Genomic DNA, 24791 nt, shown 5'->3' on the forward strand with positions numbered 1-24791 from the left:
AGGGATCAGTGCTGGGACCTCAACTATTTACGATTTATATGAATGACTTGGATGAAAGGACCAACTATATTGTAGCCAATGATAAAAAGATAGGTAGAAAACCAAGTTGTGTGAAGGATACAAAGAGATTGCAAAGGGATACAGATAGGTTAAGTGAGTGGGAAAAAAATTGGCAGATGGAGTATAATGTTGGAAACTGAGAGGTTTTCTACTTTGGCAGGAAGAATAGAAAAGTAGAATTTTATTTAAATGGAGAGAAACTGCAGAATTCTGCAGTACAGAGGGTTTTGAGTATCCTTGTACATGAATCTCAAAAAGTTAGCATTAAGGTATGGCAAAAATTAGGAAGTTAAATGGAACATTAGCCTTTATTGCAAGAGTGATGGAGTATAAAAGTAAGGAAGTCTTGCTATAGCTGTAAAGGACGTTGGTGAGACTGTGCCTGGAGAACTATGTACAGTTTTGGTCTCCTTATGTAAGGACTGATATACTGCATTGGAAGCAGTTCAGAGAAGGTTCATTGGGTGGATTCCCAGGATGAAAGTGTTGTCTTATGAGAAAAGGTTGAGCAGGTTGGACCTATAGCCATTGGAATTTAGGAGAATGAGAGGTGGTCTTATTGAAACATAAGCTTCTAAGAGAACTTGACAAGGTCAATGCTACGAGGACGTTTGCTCGAGTGGGGGAATCCAGAACTAGGGGACACAGTTTAAAAATAAGAGGTCTCCCAATTAAGACAGAGATGAGGTGGAATTTCTTCTCTCAGGTGGTCATTAGTCTTTGCAATTATCTTTCACAGAGAGCAATGGAGGCTGGGACATTGAATATATTCAAGGCTGAGTTAGACAGGTTTTTTTATCAACAAGGGAATTAAGGGTTATGGGGGACAGGCAGGAGTTAGTGAGAAAGTGGAGTTAAGGCCACAATCAGATCAGCCACAATCTTATCAAATGGTGGAGCAGATTTGATGGGCCAAATGGCCTACTCATGCTCCTATTTCTTATGATCTTATGTTCTCAAGGCAATTCGGATGGGTAATTAATGCTGATCTTGGCAGTGATGCCTACATCCCAAGAACGAATAAAAGAAAATGCCCAACTCCATACAAACTGCACCACTTGCACAAATATCACAAATTACCTATATGTACACAAATCAGGTATACATTACATTTCGTATTAGTGACACCACACAATCACTGTTACAATCAAGGTGTCCTTCCAACATCTGGATGAGCACATCCAAAGATAGTTTTCATAAGCCAAAACCCAAGCCTGCTATGAACTGAAACTTGCAGCTAAATTGTAGGAGGATGTGTGCATAATATGGGGATAAAGACTTGGGGGAAGATGGAGAGTAAAGAGTTAACTCTAATAATAACTACTGTGCATGTGCATAAGGAGCTATTTCATAGTGATGTCACTCAATGAGAGTGACCATTTCCTCTTGGTGTGAAAGCCACAGTAGCTTCCTCACTCAGGCCACCAATAAAAATTGCAGTCAGGTCCAATGATGACTTTAGACAAATGGTCTAGCCACCTGTTCAGTAGGCCAGGTTAAAATTCAAAACAATGAGTGGCAGGCAGTTTTCTGGCATTAAGTAACCTCAATGATTTTAATAGCCCATTCTCCTGTTTTCCACTCATCGTGGATGCTGCTTTCAAAAGATGAGTACTTGCAGGAGGTTAAGTTTCTGTGCACAACTGGGGACCATGTCAGAAAGTGTGCTGCAGAGTGTGAAGCAAGTGAAGGAATTTATTTATCTACATTTGCAGTACCTTCATGGATATGGCAGCTTCAAACAGATCTGCAGTAAAGCCCCCGAACATAGAGCGAACCTAAGCACAATGCCTGCACGTTTGGCTGTAAAGGTCCTGGCCCAGGCTGCTCTTGTAGAAGCTAGAGTTAAGCTGATGTTAAACAAGGGCACCAAGAATGGTGCAGCCTCTGCAATCACCATCCATAGCTCCAGACAACAATGTGCGTGCAATATTGCATGTTGCCACAGCAACTCAAATTCCCTGAGTGAACTGTTAACGCACCACCACCAAACAAGGCACATAGCCCCAAGGAGCCTCACGTATGAATACATAAGCTAGCCACTTCCCAGTCTCTGGCCACTGAGCTGGCACATGGGAGGAATACAAGATTATGTTTAAGACCTCCCAAATCACAAACTTGCAACAAGGAGAACACTGTGGGAAGAAGCTGTGGAATGTAAATGCACTAGAGGCAGTTTAAAGGAGGTTTACTAGATTGATACCTGGAATGAGTGGATTGTCTTATGAGGAAAGGTTGGACAGACTGGGCTTGTTTCCACTGGAGTTTAGAAGAGTGAGGGGTGATTTGATTGAAGCATACAAGACCCTGAACAGCCTTGACAAGGTGGACATGGAAAGGATGTTTCCTCTTGTGGGTAAGTCCAGAACTAGGGAGCACTGTTTTAAAATTAGGGGTCGCCCTTTTAGGACAGAGATGAGGAGAATTTTTTTCTCTCAGAGGGTTGTGCGACTTTGGAACTCTCTGCCTCAGAAGGCAGTAGAAGCAGGGATGTTGAATATTTTTAAGGCAGAGGTAGATAGATTCTTGTTAGGCAAGGGGACTAAAGGTTATCGGGGTTAGATGGGAATGTGGAAATCGAAACACAGGAAGATCAGCCATGATCTTATTGAATGGCGGAGCAGGCTCGAGGGGCCGAGTAGTCTACTCCTGTTCCTATTTCTCATTGTTCTTATGTTCTTATTTTCTAAGCACTGGGCACATACACCTGTCTAAATGTGATGAAGTAGTGTGAATTTGAAGCTGTATGAATTGATGCAGAAAAGGGTCAGTCATTGATGGTATCTTTCTAGTTGGCAGTCCCTGTTTGTTCATTGGCTACACGTGGCAGTCAAGAGAATGCCTCCTGACTAATAACAACAAAGGAATGTCCAGCTGGGGTTTTCCTCACATCATGTCTGGGGCTTTTGTAAATTAATTGATAGAGACTGATTACCATAATTAGTTAGCAACTCCATTATCATTGTATCATGCAACTACCAGGATAGCTGAAGATGAACTAGATGGATCTTGGATATTTTTTCATCTTGCAATTTCAATGTTTCTATCTACTGGCACAAGGGAGAATATGATTTTAAGCACTGGGTAAATAGTCCTACTTATCTTTGCAGCCATTGTTCTTGGCAATGATTGGAAGCAATGTTCCCTTTAAAATTTAGTTGTTGTGCAAATCCCATTTGTTTCAGTGCACGGTCCCTTTAAATTTCTTTGTGCGCGCGCACACCCATACCCACACACTTATTGTCTATCACAGAAAAGGCCTGTGTGGTATCTTACAGGCTGCTCCCTGGCTGCGCACCCAGTGCAGCATAGTGCAAGTCTTGGCCCAGAGTTTCACCATGACAGAGAAGCTCTCCGTCATGCTGAAAAATAGCAGAAATGGCTGAAAAACCTAAATCCCACCCCCAAACATGGCACTTCCTATTTTTGTGGGCGCAGGGATGGAGTCAAACGTGCGTGTCTTCGGGAGGCAGCTGGCCATTTAAGTCTTCAGCTACCTCCACTGAAATGGGATTTTGGTATGCCAAGTATGTGAAACCCAGCATGTGTAGACCAGGTAAGAGATGGTAGGTTGATTTGAATAGCCAGAGTACCCGTTTGGAGTTGTAAGGTACCCCTTTGGGAGAGGTAAAGCACCCTTTGGGATTGTTAAAAGTAGGCATGATTATGTGTAAAAGTCCATAACCTCACTGTAACTGTCAAATCTGTCAAAGAACTATCAAAACTCATTGGAATTGTCAAAGCTGTCAAGGGATTTAACTCTGCTGGGCTTTAATTTTTTTTAAAGTGTGTAGTTCAAAAAAAGAATATTTCATTCTGTCTGCTCACATAAGCCTGAGGGCTCTCATTGTAGGATTTGTGCTGCAACGGCTGATTTTACAAACTAACATCATCACGGTGGGGTGCCTGTGAGCAGTTTGACTGATAGCTCCAAGTGGTTATAAAAAAGAAATGTTGGTTTTCAATGCACTGAATTTTTTTTAAAATAGTGATGTCATCAATAGACACACAACTTTATTTTATGTCAACATAGCCGCTGAGGTTTGCCCATGGTGGATACTAGGTGGGTTGACCTGAAGGGGGCAAGGGCAAGGGGTGGTGGGTGGGGGGCATGGGTTGGCAGGAATTGGCACTAAGTTGGCATTGGGGCTTTAAAGGGCCATGGAGATGATTAGAGGGCATGGGTTGGCATAAGGGTTATGAGGGACCATAGATGGTGGGTAGAGAGGCATAGGTTGGCATATGAGGTATGAGGGTCCATGGGGGGGATTGGTAGGGGGCTTGAGGTGGTATGGATGGGGCAAGCGGAGTGTGTGGGAGTTGAGGGGGGGTGTGGGTTGAGGGTTGGAGGGATGTTTTATGTTTTAATCTTCATTTTTAAAAAATTTTGGACATAGTGCCAGAGGACTGAGGCAGGACTTCCGCCCAGTCCACGTCCGCCCCCGGCAGCTTCCTTACTTCTTCCCGGGTCATCCACCTGACTCCTATTCTAGCCAATCCCCACAAGATTGAAAATGCAACATCCGGGAAGACATTTGTAAAGATTGAGTTTGGGGAGCCAGGAATTCTCCGCACGCCTGACCTGGGAGCAAAAATCTGGGCCATTGAATAAAAGTGGCTTTTATAAGGTTACATGAATGGGTGAACAGAGCGAAGGTTGTGTAGATGATGGCAGTAGAAGGGTGGGATAATTACAGGAGTTTCCCATTATTGAGCTCTAAAAACCAAGAAGCTAGAACCTATATAGGTCTGTTCATGCTATAGCTTAATGTTATATTAAAGAGATCACCATTAGGATTGTGGCATAAATGTTATTCACAACAAATAATTAGTTTTCTCCACATCATCTTCAGGGTGCTATTTCTACTACCCATGGAAATACAGATAGGACGAACTCTGCCTGTATTCTCAGGTGTGGAGGTAGCACTGGAAGGCATCATTCATCTCCAATGCAAGCTCCCCATTTTGCCCAATTCTTTTCTTCCAAGAAGCAAATATGCTGGGGAATTCACAGTGAGAAACCCACTTTGCACCCTGTCTGTTTGGGATGGGGGTTTGGGCAATGCAGTACTTGGCAGAAAGACAGGTAGAAAAGTAAATGGCTGAATCAAAAAGCAAGGTTAAAGAGGGTGATTATCACTGAGCATTAATGAAATTGTAATGAGCAAAATGGGTTGCATTACTTTAGCAAATCATTACTGCCTCATCATCTCATTTTGGCAATTCCACCTACTATAGGACAGGAACTTCAACTTGAGATAATACCACTAGAAATAGTGAATAGAAATAATCTTTTCAAACATATGTATATTGGTGCTACACCTACTGACCAGAGAAATAGCTTACAGAAAAAGACTGAGGAAGGCATGAATGGTATCATTCAAAGGGTTATGGAACTCTTACTAATAACAGTATTTTAATGTAAATCCAGTCTCTTATTTCATGTACAAAAAGGTAACAACTCAAATATTATGTTCCATAGAAAGACTCTGATTAAAGGAATAATAAGATTTATACAATACTGTACAGAGTAGTTCTCAATTCTAATGAGGTAATAATATGGGAGCTGTACCATCTGAATAAATAAAATTCTGTTCAATAATCTGTTGATCAGTAGTTCACAGTTTTGATATCTAACATAAAGTACTTCACAAAGTCACAGGCCTTAAAAGTTGTCACCCAGCCTCCAGTGTATGTTTTCCAGTCTTAGGCCAACTGTACTATCCAGACTCATTCAGTGAAGGTTCACCAATCCTCCCATCATCAAACCATGAGGATTCAGAGTAAAGTTAATCAGATAGTGGGTATAAACAGACCACTGTTGTGTGCCATCACAAAGTTGGAAGAGAGGAGGACCTTCTCTGGCTGTAGACTGATTCCATTGGACACAGTGAAGGTGGCAAACAATTTGACTGATACATGAAGAGACCTATAAAACAAGAGAGGAACAATATAAATAAGCACCTCTGAGTTAGGGAGTGTAAAGTCAAGATCCAAGCATCCATTAAGCCCTGCTAAGAAGTGTGAGCATGGCCAGAATGCCTCATAACCTTGAACAAAATCTCCCCCTAACCTTCTCTGGCCTATCAATCCCAGCTGTTTTCCACAAAGCTAATATTTCTCATCCCTGAAAATCTAGAAAATCACCTCTCTACCAATCTCCTTCTAATTTGTGGCCCCACAGGATTGCACGTAATAATAATGCTGAGACCTAACCATTTATTCATAAAGGTTTATCATAATTTTATTGTTTTTGTACCCTATGCCTCTATGTTTAAAGCCAGGGTTTCTGTATACTTTTTTTAAAAAACAACTATGAGTAATAAACCAGAAATGGTGATCTGGTAGCAAGGTAGTATCTTGGGAAAAGTTACCATGAGTGATTGTGATATCAGGCTTAAAAGCAGAGAACAGAGAATCACAAATAACACTCAACTTTGAAAGGATCAGAGGACATGCCCATTAAAAATAGATTTTGTTATGACAGTGCTGGAGGGTAAGGATGTGGAACAACAAAATGAGTTTTAATCAGAAGGATTGGACGATGCCAGAGATATAGAGAAAATTAAACATTAGTGATGGTAAGAAATTTATTTCTGTCCACACAGGACAGTGTTAATGAATGAAATAATGGATTAAAGTGAAATAAATATCCAGCTCCTAGCTGCTGTCCAGCTGAGAATATTAAAAGGAATAGGTGAGGAGATCGGAGATGCATTAGTTATGATCTTCCAAAGATCAAAAAATTTAGGGATGATTCCAGATGATTTAATGAGAAGATCTTGTGGCATAGTGGGTAGCATCCCTGCCTCTGAGTCAGAGGTTCCGGGTTCAAGTCCCACCCAGGACTTGATGGCCAAGGAAGGTGCATTCATAATGCAGCCAAACAGACTGATTATCAACCTGCAAATCCTTCCAACACACGTTAGCGGCAGATGGTAAGAGAGGGAGAAATTCCTGGTCAGCCATGTGACGGAAAGAAGGTTGGAGCCTCTATCATCACTATTCTTAACTCCAGGCTACAAAATGCACATGAAAGTGCATGTTACTACAGAAATTGTAACACGCTACCACTAGACATTTGTACACATGAATTTCAAAAGGCATTTATCAAAGTACAAAATTAAGGCAATGTTATAATAAGGAATGTAGCTGCAAAGATAGAGAAGTGACTATGGGACAGAAAATAAAGAGTTGAGTATATTTTTGTTTTTTGGATTGGCAGGATTTGGATTGTCATGTGTCCCAAGGATCCATTTTTATAATAGATGAAAAAGTCCAAAATATCATGGCCTGGTCTTTTCTGTGTTTATGACCATTATATAACATTTGAACATTCAACCTTCAGAACAGTTTCTGGGAAGACCTCAAGAATGGCCTTACTACCCAGCAGTTGCCAAGTTCTGGTAAAATTATTAGCTGCAGGACCCCATCACAATTAACATATTGGAAGACCTTAAAATATTTTTATAGAAATAAAATCCAACACATATTTTGAAAGGGATAAACAACATTCCTTTGATGTTCTAATATAGGAGACAGTTTCACTGCTAGACCTAGTGAACTCTTTTAGAAACCAAAAGGAACTTGTGCAAGCAAGCGAAGGCAAGAAGCCTCAGTTGAGTCCAAAGAGAGATGTAACAGTATTGGCATCACTTCATTCAGCAAAACTTAGGAAGAAACAGAAAAAGATGCCTGAGGAACCAGGAACAAAAGTTGATCATGGATAATTTGCTGAAGGCTGGTATGACATCTAGGTTATGTTTCTTCTTTATTTTTGGAAGGATAAAGAAAAAAATCATAACCTAGATGTCACACCAGCCATTGCAGAGACCGATGGAATCAAATCGATGTAGAAGAGAATTTAAGTTCTGCCCAATCACTTCTAGAGCAAAAGGATCATAAGCCTTTTCAGCAATATTACAGATTTAAATAGGTAACATATAACTTTGATTATAAAAAAAGGAAACAACCTTTGACCATTATTTATCACCTTTCATATCCACAGGATATTCTAAAACACCTCACAGCCAGAGAAAACTGATTACACTTCATGTTCACACACCAACGAGAACAGATCTGCCAGCAAATTTTCCTCCAAATTTCAGAATATCCAACTTTAGTTTAACTGAAGCTGAAAATTGTAAGCTGTGCTCATGTTCCCTATTTCTGTAACCTCCTTCAACATAACAAGCCTTCCACCAATTCTCATCCCTATGACTCCAGCCTTTTGTGAAACACCCGCTCCCTTTACCCCACCATTGGTGGCCATGCTTTCAGCTGCCTAGTCATATGTTGTGTAATTCCGTCCTTAAACCTCTTCAATTCCCTCTCCTCCTTGAAGACCCTTCTTAAAACTTACCTCTTTGCCCAAGTTCTTGGTTACCCGCCCCCTAATCTCCTTCCACTCAGCACCCATTTTTTTCCCTGTATGTCTTTGATGCACCTAGGAACGTCTAACCAGGTTAAAGGTGCTACATAAATGCAAGTATTTGTTGTTGTCAGACATCTGAAGCAGTTAGGAAAATTTGCAGTGATTTGTAAAGAAGAAAGCAATACATCTTTAAGTATTCAAATTTCTTCCCTCTAACTGGTGGGTACCCAATCACAGGTGCTCAGTGCTTAACTGGAGAAAGGCAAGGCAAGTTGAAGCCTGTTTAGAGAGATCCTGCTTATTGGGAGTGTTTCCTTTGAGTTACACTTGGGGTGGGGGAAGAAAAACAGCTTCCTAAGTGTTCTGTTGCTCTCAACACTGCCATGCTTAACTGAGGTTTATTTTGATATATTAAGTTGAATCCAGCTGCAGCTTTGAGACTGTGGGTAGAAGCTATAGCTACTGTTGTGATTTTTAACCCTAGTTACTGGAGCTGCTGTGACAATTATCTTGATAACCAGGGGTATAGAATTTTAAAAATAATGCTGGAGAAACAACTCAATGTTGCCATTTATTTCTTGATGTCTACAAAGCCAAGAGTTAAACTTTTTCACCCAAATGGTTTCCAACCAACTTTGTATTAAGATTATTTTCTTAATTGATAATATTCAGATTGGTCTAATTAGTACAAGCAGAAGCAAGATAAATGTAGCTTCATATATTAAAACATTTGGCGGGATTTTCTGCACCCGCCCACTGCCGCAATCTTCTGGTCCCGCCGCAAGTCAATGGACTTCTGGCTGGGGCGCCGCCTCAACCACAGCGGGTCCCACCCGTGATGGGGCCGGAAAATCCCGGCCATTGAATGCAAAACGTGAATTATTATGTTTCCTACTGTTGACTGTGAGCGATTTTCCCATGCATGTTGGGGTTCAAAATTTGATATTTTATCAGGGGCTCAAATCAGGGACATAAATTTTCCTAACTGGTTCTGACGTCTGGCAACAACAAATACTTGTACTTATATAGCACCATTAACATGAAAAAAAACATGTCTAGGTGCACCAGAGACTTACGGGAAAAAAATGAATGCTGAGCCAAAGGAGTATCTCCAGGAGGAGTGACCAACGTAAGACGCATTATTGTTGTTGGAAAATCAACGTGTTAAATTTAGTGAGACATGACGTAAGCTTCACAAAGCCATGTATTTTTTTAGTCGTTTATAGGGATGTGAGCTCCAAACCCATGACCACTACCATCTAGAAGGCCAAGGCCAGCAGACACATGGGAACACCACCACTTGGAAGTTCCCCTCCAAGCCATGTCATCATCCTGACTTGGAAATATATCGCCGTTCCTTCACTGTCGCTGGGTCAAAATCCTGGATCTCCCTCCCTAACAGCACTGTGGTTGTACCTACACCACATGGGCTGCAGCGGTTCAAGAAGGCAGCTCACCACCACCTTCTCAAGGGCAATTAGGGATGGCCCAGCCAACGATGCCCACATCCCAGGAATGAATAAGAAAAAAACATTTCTTGTGAAGCTTACCTCACGTCAAACTAAATTTAAGATAGTTCTTTATTACACAAGTGCTGGTACTTGGTTACTATTAATTTGCCACCAGCACTGACAATTCACCTTCAATTATGATAGACCATCAGTCAGTGCAGTGGCAGCGGATACAGAATACTTCATTGGTACAGTCCCTGATCCATCACAGTTAATAGCGATACAGTTGGTATTAACTGCCATCTAACAAAGTGAACCTGAACCATTGGTATACACTGCCACACAATACAATGCACGGCAACTGGTTGAAAGTTGAACTGTGATTCAGTTAGAGTAGAGGAACAGAGCCTGAGTGCCTGGGTTGGATGTAGATTGAAAGAGAAGAGATCTAATGACAGGTTGAGGTTGAGAGACTGAGTGGATTCTTGTTGCTTTCATCTGTCTTTCTGTTACTCTGATTCTGTGCTGGTTCTGTGATGCGTGATGGTACTTTAGAACATGGGAACTGATCTTATACTGTGTATATTTTCTTTTGTTACCTGCAGGGCACTGGCAGCCAGGCACACAGGAGGTAGTAGAGCACTGGGTGTCTGAGTGTAGGTAGGTAGAACAGGTCTGAGGGCAGCTGCATTCATTATAACTTGAGCCACCGTTGCAAGTTACATCTGAGAAAAAGAACAGAGAATTGAAAGCACTGTTTATCATGGCATTCTGAGCAAGAGTTCCCTGGACAAAATCAATCCCAGATACAGACCTGGTGAGATTCTATGCAAATAATTTTACTAATACCACATTATTGCTAAACATGATTCTGAAATTGATCCTCCACTGGCTCAGTGGGTACATACATTGCCCATGTCGCTCCTGAGCTATACAGACCTAAAGGTTCTAGCTCTTGCACTTATTTAGCTGACGGCATCCAATTGGTATGTTGCAATTAGCCTCAGTGTATCAGGAAGTGGGAAGTAAACAACAAAGAGAGTTCCTGATCCTGAACATTAACAGCAGCCTCACTGGAAAATCTGTACTGGAATAGGACGAGATCAGGAATGAGCTTAGTTGTGATAATGCCAGCTCCTGGAGAACGATCCTGTCGATGCTCACCATCTGCAGCAAAGAACGGTCACTTGGTCACTGGAGTGGAAACACCTCAGCAAGTTTCAACAGCTTCAGCAACATAGGGATAGGAGTAGGCCTGTTAGCCCTCCCAAGCCTATTCTAGCATTCAGTTGGATTATGGCTGATCAGTATCTTAACTCCATCTATCCATTTTGTTCAGGGGGGGAACAAGTGAGGAAAAAAAGGGGTGTGTGTGCGTGAAGCAGAAGCTCAGTGAGAAGCAGACAATGCCAGGGCTTTTCAGGGTTGCTGCCCGGCCCCTCACCTTGGTTGTGTGTTGTTGGTAGGGTTATTATAACTTACAGTGGAGATGTTACGCTGGCACAGGGTGTTGCAGAACAGTGCCTGTAACTCCCAACACATTTGATCCCACATGTGCTGCTGGAAGGTAGTCACCGAGTGCAGCTCAGAGGGAAAATCAGGGGAGTTGGGACACCAGCCAGCAGCCACACACTTGCTGCATGGCTCCAACTTCTCCTCCAGACCTGTTACCCAGCCTTAGAATTAGCTGCAGCAGATCACCCGTGTTATTAGACAGGAGGAGTTACTGAAGTAGACAGTTAAGTGAAAAAGATAAAATATTACGGCTGGAAAACTGATTCACCATTTCCAATCATGAGGTAAGGCAGAGTTCAGTCTCCAGCTGGCGGTAATTGGAGCCAACTATCAGTGGCTGGGCCTTCAGCTGCCAAGGCCCTAAGTTCAGGAATTTTCTCCCTAAACCTCTGTCTGTCTATTTTCGATTTGCTCCTTTAAGACACTCCTTAAAACCTACCTCTTTGATCAACTGTCCTAGCTCCTCATGTGGCTCAGTGCCATATTTTGTTTGATAACCCTCCTGTGAAGTTTTACTATGTTAAAAATACTATATATATGTTGATGATGCATAATTAACTCACTACTCTCAGAAATGAAGTCCAACTGACCAATCGCCGGCTGGCTCACTGTGACACCCAGGTACTCACCGCACAGTGTTTCATTTCTCCAGTTTAATATGATTCCATTTCTCAGGGCACGGAAAGCATAGGCTGACAGTAAGCTGCACAGGCACCACGTCTGTTCCACACAACTGCACAGGTCAGTCAGACATGCCTGGTAATAAGGCCGAGGGTCGATGCTCTCATGTGCTGCCTGGAATAAGGGACCCTGAGAAAAGCAGGACAGAGTAAGCAATCACCGATGGAGTTCTTCAAACAACACAACTCGTACAACTAAAAATGTTATCAAAGCTTAAGGGTGGGTTAGTAATCGTGGCATTTAAATTTCAATTTTTGGCAATTATTTTTGGAGTCAAATTTATGGATTGGAACACTCCAACTCTCACATCATGTCCCAACATAAGTCTCAATTCAGGTAGAATACACCTCGATGAGCTTAAACTTCCCTCTACATTGATTAAACATGGCATCGAACACTGGTGTAGTAATCTGATGTGTAATATGCCTTTAAGAAGAATGTTATAATGGAAGATCACATGATCTTAATATCCAATTGAAGAGCAGTGCGGGCTGCCTCAGGAGTCAGTAGTCTATAGTGAAGAGACAGGGTTGAAAGCACACAACTGTAGCTGCTGAATACCTTTGTAAATAAACAGAATGTGTTCCACATAAGAACTGTCTGCTGACCTACTCTGTCTATTGTACCACACCGGCCACTGTACAACAAGCATGTGACCCAGATCCATAAGTCCCAACAAACTGGCGACGAGGGAAATTCAAGAAAAAACAAGAAAAACGCAAGGAAAAAGCAAAGATACAATAAACTGGCTTTGAGAATAAAACAAGTTAACAAAAGAAACCAAGAGAAACAAATTTGGGCTGTACCTCACATAGTAATTGTAAGTAGAATTTCCACCATAATCGTCGAAGCAATCCCCTCACAGAATGCCACAATTCGGAAGAATTGATCCTTTCAATCTAACCACAGATGATTGGTCTCATTATATTGAATGCCTCGCATTCTTCTTCCAAGCAAATGACATTGCGGGGGAAGAGAAGAGGCGAGCGATCCTCTTATTCCCCCGTGTGGGAATTAAACCTGTGCATTGATTCGAAATCTGACGCCACCCAGTGCCCCTGATGTGAAAAGTTTTGAGGGACTGGTGGACCTTGTAAAAGGTCATTACCAGCCACAGTCCTCGGTAATGATGCAACAGCTCCAATTTAACTCAAGAAATAGAGTCCCGGGGGGACAATTGCTTGTTATGTTTCAAGTTTGAAACAGTTAACAGAACACTGTGAGTTTGGTACACCTTTAAACAATATGCTCAGAGATCGTTTAGTGTGCGGTGTAAATGAGGACATGACTCAGAAGAGATTACTGTCTGAAACAAATTTGGATTTTAAGAAGGTGCTAGAGATAGCACTGGCCATGGAAACCGCAGTAAGGGATTTGAAAGCCGTACAGGGAGCGCAAAATTGCGCCGTCCTCCACGTTGGTCAGGAAGACAAAAAAAGGTGCGAAAATGCAAAGCTCTGCCAAGAAGTGAGAAACAGCCACCGCTAGTGGAAAAATAAAAAGAATGACTTACCAGCAAATGGAATAATGGCAACGGAGGTGGAAACAGACAACCTTATAATGATTGGCAGTTTAAAAAAATTGAGTATTTTTATTGTCATCGAAACAGACACCTAATGAGACAGTGCAAGGAAAGAATCAGGCAACCTTTCAAACAAAATAAAACACCTGGTGAGATCTACAATGTAGAAGAGCCTGAAATAACAGATTCAGATATTTATTTGTTGTACAACTTCCAGGTGGCGGTGTTCCCATGTGTCTGCTGCCTTTGTGCTTCTAGATGTTAGTAGTCGTGGGTTTGGAAGGTGCTGTCTAAGGAGACTTGGTGAGTACCTGCAGTGCATCTTGTAGATGGTACACACTGCTGCTACTGTGCAACGGTGGTGGAGTGAGTGAATGTTTGTGGATGTAGTGCCAATCAAGCGGGCTGCTTTGTCCTGGATGGTGTCCAGTTTCTTGAGTGTTGCTGAAGCTGCACTCGTCCAGGCAAGTGGAGAGTATTCCATCACACTCCTGGCTTCTGTCCTGTAGATGGTGGACAGGCTTTGGGGAGTCAGGAGGTGAGTTACTCGTCGCAAGGACTCTTAGCCTCTGACCCGCTCTTGTATCCACAGTATTTATATGGCTAGTCCCATTCGGTTGCGGGTCAATCGGAACCCTCAAGATGTTGATAGAAGATTCAGCGATGGTAATGCCATTGAATGTCACGGGAGACGGTTAGATTGTCTCTTGTTGGAGATGGTCATTGCTTGGCACTTATGTGGCACGAATGTTTCTTGCCCCTTATTAGCCCAAGCCTGAATATTGTCCAGGTCTTGCTGCATATGGGCACAAATTGCTTCAGTATCTGAGGAGTCACGAATGGTGCTGAACATTGTGCAATCATCAGCGAACATCCCTGCTTCTGGCCTTAGGATGGAGGGAAGATCATTGATGAGGCAGCTGAAGATGGTTGGACCTAGGACACTACCCTGAGGAACTCCTGCAATGATGTCCCAGGACTGAGACGATTGACCTCCAACAAACACAACCACCTTCCTTTTTGCTAAGTATGACTCCAGCCAGTGGAGAGTTTTTCAACTGATTCCCACTGACTCCAGTTTTGCTAGGGCTTCTTGATCCCACACTCAATAAAATGCTGCCTTGATGTCAAGGGCAGTCACTCTCACCTCACCTCTTGAGTTCTTCTCTTTCATCCATGTTTGGACCAAGGTTGTACTAAGGTTTCATAATAAGGCCGTAATAAGGGACCCTGGTGGAACCCAAACTAAGTGTCGGTGAGCAGGTTATTGCCTTGTTTTGAGCTGTAGAGTAAATCTCCCTCAGCAGTGCCCCATGAAGTGTTCAATGTTTTAATTGTTCTGTGGTTGATTATGTTAGTCTGGCAACTAATCTATGCTCACTGTGCTTGACTGATTAAGCCTGGGTGATGAATCAGAATCAAATAAACACCACAGAGAGACCTCGAACATGTTTGGGGGGGGGGGGGGGGTGGGGGGGGGGGGGGTGGGGGGGGGGTGGGGGGTGGGGGGGGGTGGGGGGGGGGGTGGGGGGGGGGGGGTGGGGGGGGGGTGGGGGGGTGGGGGGGGGGTGGGGGGGGGGTGGGGGGGGGGTGGGGGGTGGGGGGGGGGTGGGGGGGGGGGGGTGGGTGGGGGGGGGTGGGGGGGGGGTGGGGGGGGGTGGGGGGGGTGGGGGTGGGGGGTGTGGGGGGGGTGGGGGTGGGGGGGTTGGGGGGGTGGGGGGGGGGTGGGGGTTGGGGGGGGTGGGGGGGTGGGGGGGGGGGGGGTGGGGGGTGAGTGTGGGGGGGGGCGGGGCCGGGGCCGGGGCGACACTCAAGGGGACATTGAGCAAATTTTGGAAAGATAAGGTTTGGCAGAACATTAAACTAAATTTCTAAAACAGTTGAGGTATTAAGAAAAGAAACAATTACTGAGCAAAAGTAAAGCAATGTCACAACAATAAATTGTTACATTTTAAAAAAGAATAATTAATAAAAATGACCAGAGGGTCAGAGTGTGTGTGCCAGGCTCACTCCCAGTCTTAGGGTGCTCAGTCACTCACTCACCCTCACCCACTGTGAGTGGGTGTGTGTATGTGCTGGTCTGTGGTTATGAGACTGAGTGAGAAACCTGAGACTGGGAGTAAGGCAGACACAAAATCACTCTCTCACTCCCATATGCACACTCTCATTCCCACACTCTCACTCCCACATTCACACACACTCTCTCTCTCACACACACACACACACACTGTCCCTCTCTCTCTTTCATTCCCACACACTCACTCACTTCCCCCCCAGACACACACATGTGCTTTCTCTCTCTCTCATCCCCCCAGTACCCCCTCCCCCAGGCCCTGGCACTCAGGTCTCCCCCTATCCCCCGGGCCCGGCACTCTGGTCTCCCTCCCGGCACCTAGCACTCTGGTCTCTGCCTGGGCCCCAGCACTTTGGTCCGCCCCCAGCACTCTCATCATTTCCCACCCCCCCTGCACTCCAACCAGCGGAGAATTTTCCCCTCGATTCCTATTGACTCCAGTTTTGCTAGGGCTCCTTGATGCCACACTTGGTCAAATGTTGCCTTGATGTCAAGGGCAGTCACTCTCACCTCACCTCTGGAGTTCAGCTTTTTTGTCCATGTTTGAACCAAGGCTGTAATGAGGTCAGGAGCTGAGTGGCCCTGGTGAAACCCAAACTGAACATCAGTGAGCAGGTCATTTCTAAGCAAGTGCTGCTTAATAGCACTGTTGGTGACCTCTTCCATCGCTTTACTGATGATTGAGAGTGGACTGATGGGGTGGTAATTGGCTGGGTTGAATTTTTCCTGCTTTTTGTGGACAGGGCAATTTCCCACATAGCCGGGTAGATGCCAGTGTTGTAGCTGTACTGGAAAATCTTAGCTAGGGTGCACAGTAAGTTCTGGAACACAAGCCTTCAGTAATATTGCTGGAATATTGTCAGGGCCCATAGCTTTAGCAGTATACAGTGCCTTCAGCCATTTCTTGACATCAAGTGCAATGAATTGAATTGGCTGAAGGCTGGCATCGATGATACTGGGGACCACTGGAGGAGACCAAGATGGATCATCCACTTGGCAGTTCTGGCTGAAGATTATTGCAAATGCTTCAGCCTTATCTTTCACACTGATGTGCTGGGCTCCTCCATCATTGAGGATGGGGATATTTGTGGAGCCTCATCCTCCAGTGAGTTGCTTAATTGTCCACCACCCATTCATGACTGGATGTAGCAGGACTACAGAGCTTAGATTGGTTGTGGGGTCGCTTAGCTCTGTCTATTGCATGCTGCTTAGGACTACTTGCATGTCAAATGGCATGAGTGGTAGCTTCACCAGGTTCACATTTTTAAGTATGCCTGGTGCTGCTCCTGGCATGCCCTCCTGCACTCTTCATATACAAAATATACAACAAACCGGAGAAACACAACACCCCATATCACACCTCCCAGTTAGGTCACAGAGCAGAAAATATATTGAAATAGAAAAGAGAGGGAGGCATTGGCCGCATTTACGAAGGTGGCATCCTGGTGGTAGAAATGAGGAATGTAGAAACAAGGGAATAAGAAAGACACAAAAGACTTGTGGGAGTATTTTATGAATCTTCTGACTGTGGTGATTAGTAGAGGAACATGTGTGTGTGCAGATCAGGCAGGCATATTAGAAGAATGATCCTGTGATTGGGTGTTCTCAGTGAGGAACACAGCTGGTAGGAGTCATAAGTCATATAATCACAGGCCAGCAGCTCATCATTTCCCATCTATTTATTCGAATAAGCATTCCTTTCTGGGATTACCCAATTAAAGAATTAGTGCTTATACTTTCATATAGATTGGGAGAGAAATAGTTGCACAAATTTTTAAGAAAGGAGATTCATACATTTAAGAAAGTTTTCCAAGGCTCCATGTCTTACAACCAATGAGAACAAAGGGAGATTATGAAAAGAAATCTTACAGTATCAAGTGATAAAGGAGGAGAAGGGCCAATTAGAAACAGATTTAGGTAAAAGTAAATATTTTGCTTCAGTTTTCATTGATGCAATTCCAGAAAAGGAGATACAACACAATGGGTACAGGGAAGACTAGGATAGAAATTTAAAAACAGAAAATTTGTCAATACTCAACTCATGGTATTCAAGCCAGAGAAATACTCAAATCGATTTCTACCTGAGGTCGACAAGATCTGTGTTGCTGGTACAGTTGTCAACTCTGGTTGGACTGTATTCATCACATGACCACCTGTCTCGAACTGCCATTACAACCTTCTCCCATCATTGGTCACCTAATACATCAATCATTCAATAAGGGCAACTACAATCCTATACACTCTAAAAAAAAACCACTCCAGCCAATGCACAGCTTCACTGGGGCTGCCAACGAGAGTTTGAGGTTTCATCACATGACTTCTAGCTTCAACTGCCCCAATCCCATGCCTCCACCATTAGTTATCCAACAAGTTCATCCCTGTGGCCTTTCCACACCAATTGGAAAGCGTGCAAGCTCAGAGATTACCTGGCTGGATGATCCATGACTGTCAATCAAACAGCCTTTTTGCCCTCAACCCAATTTTATTTTTTTGATATCACTGTGACTTTTCTCCTGGGTTGTTTGGAAAAGCATCCAGGAAATTAATATTGAGTTCCGGGGACTCCAGGACAATCTAGGAGCATTGGCAAGCTTAGCTGTCAGCAAGGAATAAGACCATATCGATCAGGAAATAGGGCAAGGGCTCCTCTCCATTTTGGGCAGACCAAGCTCGTAAAGCAAGCTCCTGGTGTTAAATCACAATAACAATTAATTCCATAAAAATTACCATGATAATGCTGCAAGTGCTGTTTGCTGATTGGTTGTCAGGAAGTGTACCATTGCATGGGTCCTCAATATCTTTGGCAGTGCACAGGCTGTCTTTATTCAGCCCGATGAGCCAGCTGTTCCCAAACCCAATGGGGGTCAAAGCCTCTTCTCCACTCGGCAACCTATCACAGAGAAGCAATTCACTGTTAGTGGCCTTTGACTCATGCAACTTCATTGTATGAACTTGAAACTAGTAATTTAAGTTAGAAATTGCCATGAAAATTCAACCCAAGGTTCCAGTGAAGGGAATGTCAATATTGGCCTTGTGTGTTAGTTTTGTTTTTTGGGAGTTTTAGCACTCTCACAAAAGGAGAGCAATGCCAGTAGTGGCAGTGGAATGCCTTTGTTCATTTTACAACCAGCTGTACCAGGTCAAGTATAACACAAGGTTGATGCAAAATAAAGCTCCCCCTACACTGTCCCGTCAGCACTGCTGGATCGGGTACTAATACATGTTTAGATTCCTTTCTTTGGACAGTCAATTCTTTCCCAGAAAACTTTGAAGACCTAGTTTCAAATGATGGCCAGTGGGCACAGCTATGCATAGGAACTCCCTACAGTAGGAGGTCCAATGCCTCGGTTGCATTGGTATATCAGTGCAGGCTGGTACACCGAGTGAGCGGGGCACAATGTCTTCCATGTAGCTGGATGTGAACCCCCGTTGGTAGAGTCCAGTTAAGTTTGTACACTGGTATCTTGCTCAATCACCCAATGGGAGAATGGCCAGAAATGAGGGAAGTTGGACAATGTCCAGAACAAGCGCTACAGTTTCTGTTCAGAATGGGTAGATGAGTGTTCGAGATGCACCTAGCTATCACACATAAATAAAGCACCCTCCTACTGACCCCACAAACTCCAGTGGGGTCAGCATTAGTAAACACAGTTTGTCACAATCTCCTGGGATTATGACTAGAAGAATTTCTGTGCCTTTGTATTTAATCTATTTTGCATCTGACATCAGATTACTTGTTGGGACAATGTAGAGAGTTTTAATTGCCAAGCTGGAAATGCTTGATGCCAACACTGGATGTAAATGAAGGAAAACATTTTATCAAAGCACTGATATCCCACAAGCTTGATGCATGCAAAGCTCAAGGAAAATCTGAAGGCGATAAAAGATCATAGAGCTCAAGTTCCCAATGGGGAAAGCACTGTTGAAGGCAGCAATAGCCAGCAATAGGCAAACAACACTGTAGCCCTGATCTCCAACCATACTTCCTGTGAGCAGAGCTCTCTACTGGGAAAACAGTGCCACAGAATTATCCCTTTTGCCGCAGTTACATTATCAAGCATAATTCGATGATGGATGAAGTGAAAATGTGAGCTGCTCTGGGGTAATCAATCTAAGCAACTGAGAAGCATTTCCCACAAGTTGCAGCATAAGACAACAGCAGCAATAAACTGAGTTGCAAGAGTCAATGACACAAGACTTGACTCATCCTTGAGACAGGGCAACAATTTTAATCTAATTTTAATAATCTGGAAAGTAACAAGATTGGGTAGCATGCTGGTTTTAAACTCAGTCTGATTTTACTCTGCATTGATGTCAAAAGACAGCAATATTGGACAGAATGTAAAACCAGCATTCCACAGATCCAATGGGATTCTGTCCCAGAAAATTTGGTTAAAATTACCCCTCAGATGTTCAAATGTTCTCAGCTTCACTGTTTCAAGACTTACACGTGCACTCCATCACTTACACAAAATCATCTGATGAGTTTCCATTAAAATTGCCACACAGTCCACACATCCTTGATTGCAACGATTCAGGAACATTGATTTCTACAAAACTTTTCCCATCCCAGGTGACACTAAGACCTTCTGGCAACTTCAGAGTTGCATAGAGTCCTGTTGAAAAGAAGCACCAGAAACCATTTACCTAGAACAATTTGCTGGATAGTGCTGTAACCTTCTATACTCTCTCACAGTGCAGGGACCAGAGTATGACCAGAGTATTTATAAATATAGCAATTCTGTCGGGCTTTCCAAAGGCAGGGAGCACTCATGCTTCCGGTGTTAAACTAGTGGGAATCTCTGGCTATAGAATAATAAAAACATATGAAATAGGAACAGGAGTAGACCATATGGCACCTAGAGGTTGCTCCACTACTCAATATGATCATGGCTGATCTTATGCCTCAGCTCCATTTTCCTGCCGTCTCCCCATATCTTATAAAATGCCATTTTGAAATCCAAGTATACTGTATCCACTACCTTCCCTTTAACTACCCTACTAGGTATGTCCTCGAAAATCTCTAATAAATTTGTCAAACTGACTTGCCTTTTGTAAAACTGTGTTGATTTTGTCTGATCATAAAGTGATTTTCAAAGTGCATTGTTAATACTTCTTTAATAATAGATAACAATATTTTGTACCTACGCCACATGGACTGCAGCGGTTCAAGAAGGCAGCTCACCACCACCTTCTCATGGACAATTAGGGGTGGGCAATAAATGCTGGCCTAGCCAGCGATGCCCACATTTCATAAATTAATTTTTAAAAATTCCTGATAACTGATGTCAAGCTAGCTGGCCTGTAGTTCCTTGTTTTCCCTCTCCCTCTTTTCTTGAATAGCAGTGTCACATTTGCCAATTTCTAATCTGCAATCTCTTTTCTAGAGTCTAGCAAATTTTCAGAAATCAAAACTAGCACCTCCTCTATCTCTGCCGCTAATAATAGAATCATAGAATGGTTACAGCACAGGAGGCAGCCATTCAGCCCATTGAGCCTGTGCCAGCTCTCTGCAAGATCAATTTAGCTAGGTCCACCGATCTGCCCTTCCCCGTAGCTTTGCTCTTTATTTCCCTTCAGGTGCTTATCCAATTCCCTTTTGAAAGCTATGATTGAATCTGCCTCCACCACCCTTCCAAGTAATACATTCCACTCTCTGCATAAAAAAGTTTTCCTCATGTTGTTTTCAATTCTTTTGCCAATCACCTTAACTTCGTGTCCTTTGGTTCTCAAGCCCTCCACCAATGGGGGCAGTTTCTCTCTCTCTATTCTCTCTAGAGCCTTCATAATTTTGAGCACCTCTACCAAAACTTCTCTCAACCTTATCTTCTTTAAGAAGAACAATCCCAGATTCTCCAATCCACACATCGAATTGAATTCCCTCATCCCTGGAACCATTCTCCTAAATCTTTTCTGCACTCTACCTTCAAATCCTTCCGAGAATTGGACACAATACCCAGAATTAGACACAATACTTCTGTTTAAGCTGTACCAATGTTTCATAGAAATTCATCATAACTTCCTTACTTTTGTGCTCTATGCCTCTTATATTATAAAGTTCAGGATCCCATATGCCTTTTAAACCATTTGCTCAATCTGATCTGCTGCCTTCAACAATTTGTGCACATATAAACCCCAACTCCCTCTGTTCCTATACCCTTTTTTAGATTTGTACCCTTTGGTTTATATTGCCTCTCTGAATTTCTTCCTACCAAATCTATTGCTTTGTACTTCTCTGCATTAAATTTCATCTTCCACCTCTCTGCCCATTCCACTCATGCATGTCCTCTTGAAGTTTATCACTAGCCTCATCATGGTTCACAATACTCTTAAGTTTTGACATCTACAAATTTTGAAACTGTACCCTGTACACCTAAGTCTTAGTCATTAATACAGATCAAGGAAAGCAATGATCCCAATACCAATCCCTGAAGAACACCACTGTATACCTTCTTCCAGTCTGAAAGACAACTCCTCAACATTACTCTCTGTTTCCTGACACTCAGTCAAATTTGAATCCATGCTACCAATGTCCCTTTTATTCCGTGGGCTTCAACTTGGCTGGCAAGCCTGTTATATGTCATATTATTACATTCCATATACGTCACATCGGCCACATTGCCCTCATCAACAATCTCTTTTACCTCATCAAAAAACTTGATTAAGTTAGTTAAACATGATTTGGTTTTAACAAATCTGTGCTGGCTTTCCTTAATTAATCTACCCTTGTCGGTGACTATTAATTTTGTCCTCCATTATCATTTCTAAAAGCTTAAGCTGACTTTTTTGAACAAGGGTATAGTATTTGCTATTTTTCAGTCCTCTGGCACCACTCATGTATCTATGGAGGACTGGAAGATTATGGCCACTACCACTGCAAATTTTCAGCCTTACTTCCCTCAGCATCCTCAAATATATCCCATCTGATCCTGGTGACATCAATTTTAAGCACAGCCAGTCTTTTCAATACCGCCTCTTTCGCTATGACTTTGGCAGCATCTTCTTCCTTGATAACACAGATACAAACCACTCATTTAGTACTTCAGCCCCCATGCATAGGGCTCCTTTTTGGTCCCTAATCAGCACCATCCCTTCTTCTGTTACCTTTTTACCATTTATATGCCTATAGAAGATGACTTTTGCCTTCCCTTTGAGATTAATTGCCAGTTTCTTCTCATGTTGTCTCCTTACCCATCTTACTTCCTTTATCACTTACCTTCTGAATATTTTACATTAAGCCTGGTTCTCTCTGTATTATCCATCTGACATTTGTCATACACACCCTTTTGCTGCTTCATCTTCACCCCTATCTCTTTCATCATCCAGGGAGCTCTGACTTTGTTTGCCCTACCTTGCCCACTTGTGTGAATGTACCTCAACTGTACACGAACAATCTCCTCTTTAAAGACAGCCCATTGTTCAATTACAGTTTTGCCTACCAATCTTTGATTCCAATTTACCTGGGCCAGATCTGTTCTCACTCCACTGACGTTGGCCCTCCCCCAATTTATTATTCTTACTCTGGATTGCTCCCTGTCTTTTTACATAGCTAATCTAAACCGTATGATACTATAATCATTGTACCCTAAGTATTCCCCTTCTGACAGTTGACCCACCTCATTCACCAGAACCAGCTTCAGCAATGCCTCTATCCTCATTGGATGACAAACTGGTCAAGAAAGCTCTCCTGAACACACTTCCGAAACTCTTCCCCCTCTCTACCCTTTACACTATTACTACAGTCTTTATTAGAAGTATGAGACTTATAAAGTCCACCAGTGCCACTATTCTATGGTGCTTTTTTTTTTGCTCCTCTATATCTTTCCCACTAGTCAGTTGTCTATTGATTACGCTCAGTAGCATAATGTTCTAGTGCTATCTGTCTTTCCCAGTCCTTTGTGCACCTTGTTTTTCCTTCTAATGCTGCACCCAGGTTTCCATGCCCTGCTAAATTAGTTTAAACCACCTCAACAGCAACAACAAAGTACCCTGCAAAGATGCTGATCCCTACTTTGTTGAGGTGCAACCTATTTGCACAGGTTTTAATTTTGCTCAGAGCCTGAAATGATATGATGGGAGCATGAAAATTAGTTATACAGTGTTTAGGGCTGGATAATGACTGATAAAATTATTAATGAATATAAGGAGCTTAGAAAAGGGTCGTTCATAGCTGAAAATGTTGGGCAGAACATTGGGAGAATCTCCTCTATTCTTTATTTAATCGTTTCGTGGGATCTTTTATGTATACATGAGAGGACAAATGGGGCTTTAATTTAACATCTCATCCTATGTTACAGCAGCGACTATACTTCAAAAGTGCTCAATTGTCTATAAAACATTTTGGGACATCCTGAGGTCATGAAAAGGCACTATATAAATGCAATCCATTTTTTCTTTATCGCCAACAAGGCAGCATTCTCTCAGTACAAAAGTGTCAGCCTGTGTGCATGCATCATTGTACCAATACATTAATGCTAAAAGGTTAGTTAAGGAAAAAGTGGGACCTGTCAGAGATGAAGATGAAAACTTGTGTGTCGATGCAGAGGCTGTGGGAAGGGTTTTGAATGAATATTTTGTCTCCGTGTTTACAAAGGAAAGGGAGGATGTTGATATAGTAGTCCAGGAGGAACACTGCGAGATATTGGACGGGATAGTCATAAAGAGAGAGGAAGTACTCAAAGGGTTGAAATGCTTGAAAGTTGATAAGTCACCAGGGCCAGATGGATTGTTTCCGAGGCTGCTGAAGGAAGTCAGGGAGGAGATAGCAGATGCTCTGACGATAATTTTCCAATCTTCACTAGATACAGGGGAGGTACCAGAGGACTGGAGAAATGCAAACGTAGTTCCATTGTTTAAAAAGGGATCAAAGGAAATGCCAAACAATTAGAGGCCAGTTAGTCTTACATCGGTGGTGAGCAAATTAGTAGAATCAATCCTGAGAGATAGGATTAACTATCATGTGGAAAGGCATGGAGGAGTCAGGGATGGTCAGCATGGATTTGTTAAAGGAAAGTCTTGCCTCACAAATTTGATTGAATTCTTTGAGGAAGTGACAAGAAGGGTTGATGAAGGTAGTGCAGTGGATGTTGTGTACATGGATTTTAGCAAGGCCCA

General features: G+C 42.9%; 1 protein-coding gene across 1 annotated transcript in view; it reads right to left on the minus strand.

The window, feature by feature from the left end:
- Nucleotides 1-5432: 5432 nt before the first annotated feature.
- Nucleotides 5433-24791, minus strand: part of LOC144685066 (kielin/chordin-like protein) — a 368175-nt gene continuing 348816 nt past the window's right edge. The window contains exons 40-44 of the mRNA XM_078549601.1: nt 20146-20293; nt 18405-18567; nt 12030-12210; nt 10485-10610; nt 5433-5989 (exon numbers count right to left, since the gene is read on the minus strand). Coding sequence (XP_078405727.1) covers nt 5892-5989; nt 10485-10610; nt 12030-12210; nt 18405-18567; nt 20146-20293 — 716 coding nt within the window. The 3' untranslated portion in view covers nt 5433-5891. The remainder of the gene's footprint in view (nt 5990-10484; nt 10611-12029; nt 12211-18404; nt 18568-20145; nt 20294-24791) is intronic.

This window comes from Cetorhinus maximus, chromosome 9 (assembly GCF_964194155.1).
Source record: "Cetorhinus maximus chromosome 9, sCetMax3.hap1.1, whole genome shotgun sequence".
Lineage (NCBI taxonomy): Eukaryota > Metazoa > Chordata > Chondrichthyes > Lamniformes > Cetorhinidae > Cetorhinus > Cetorhinus maximus.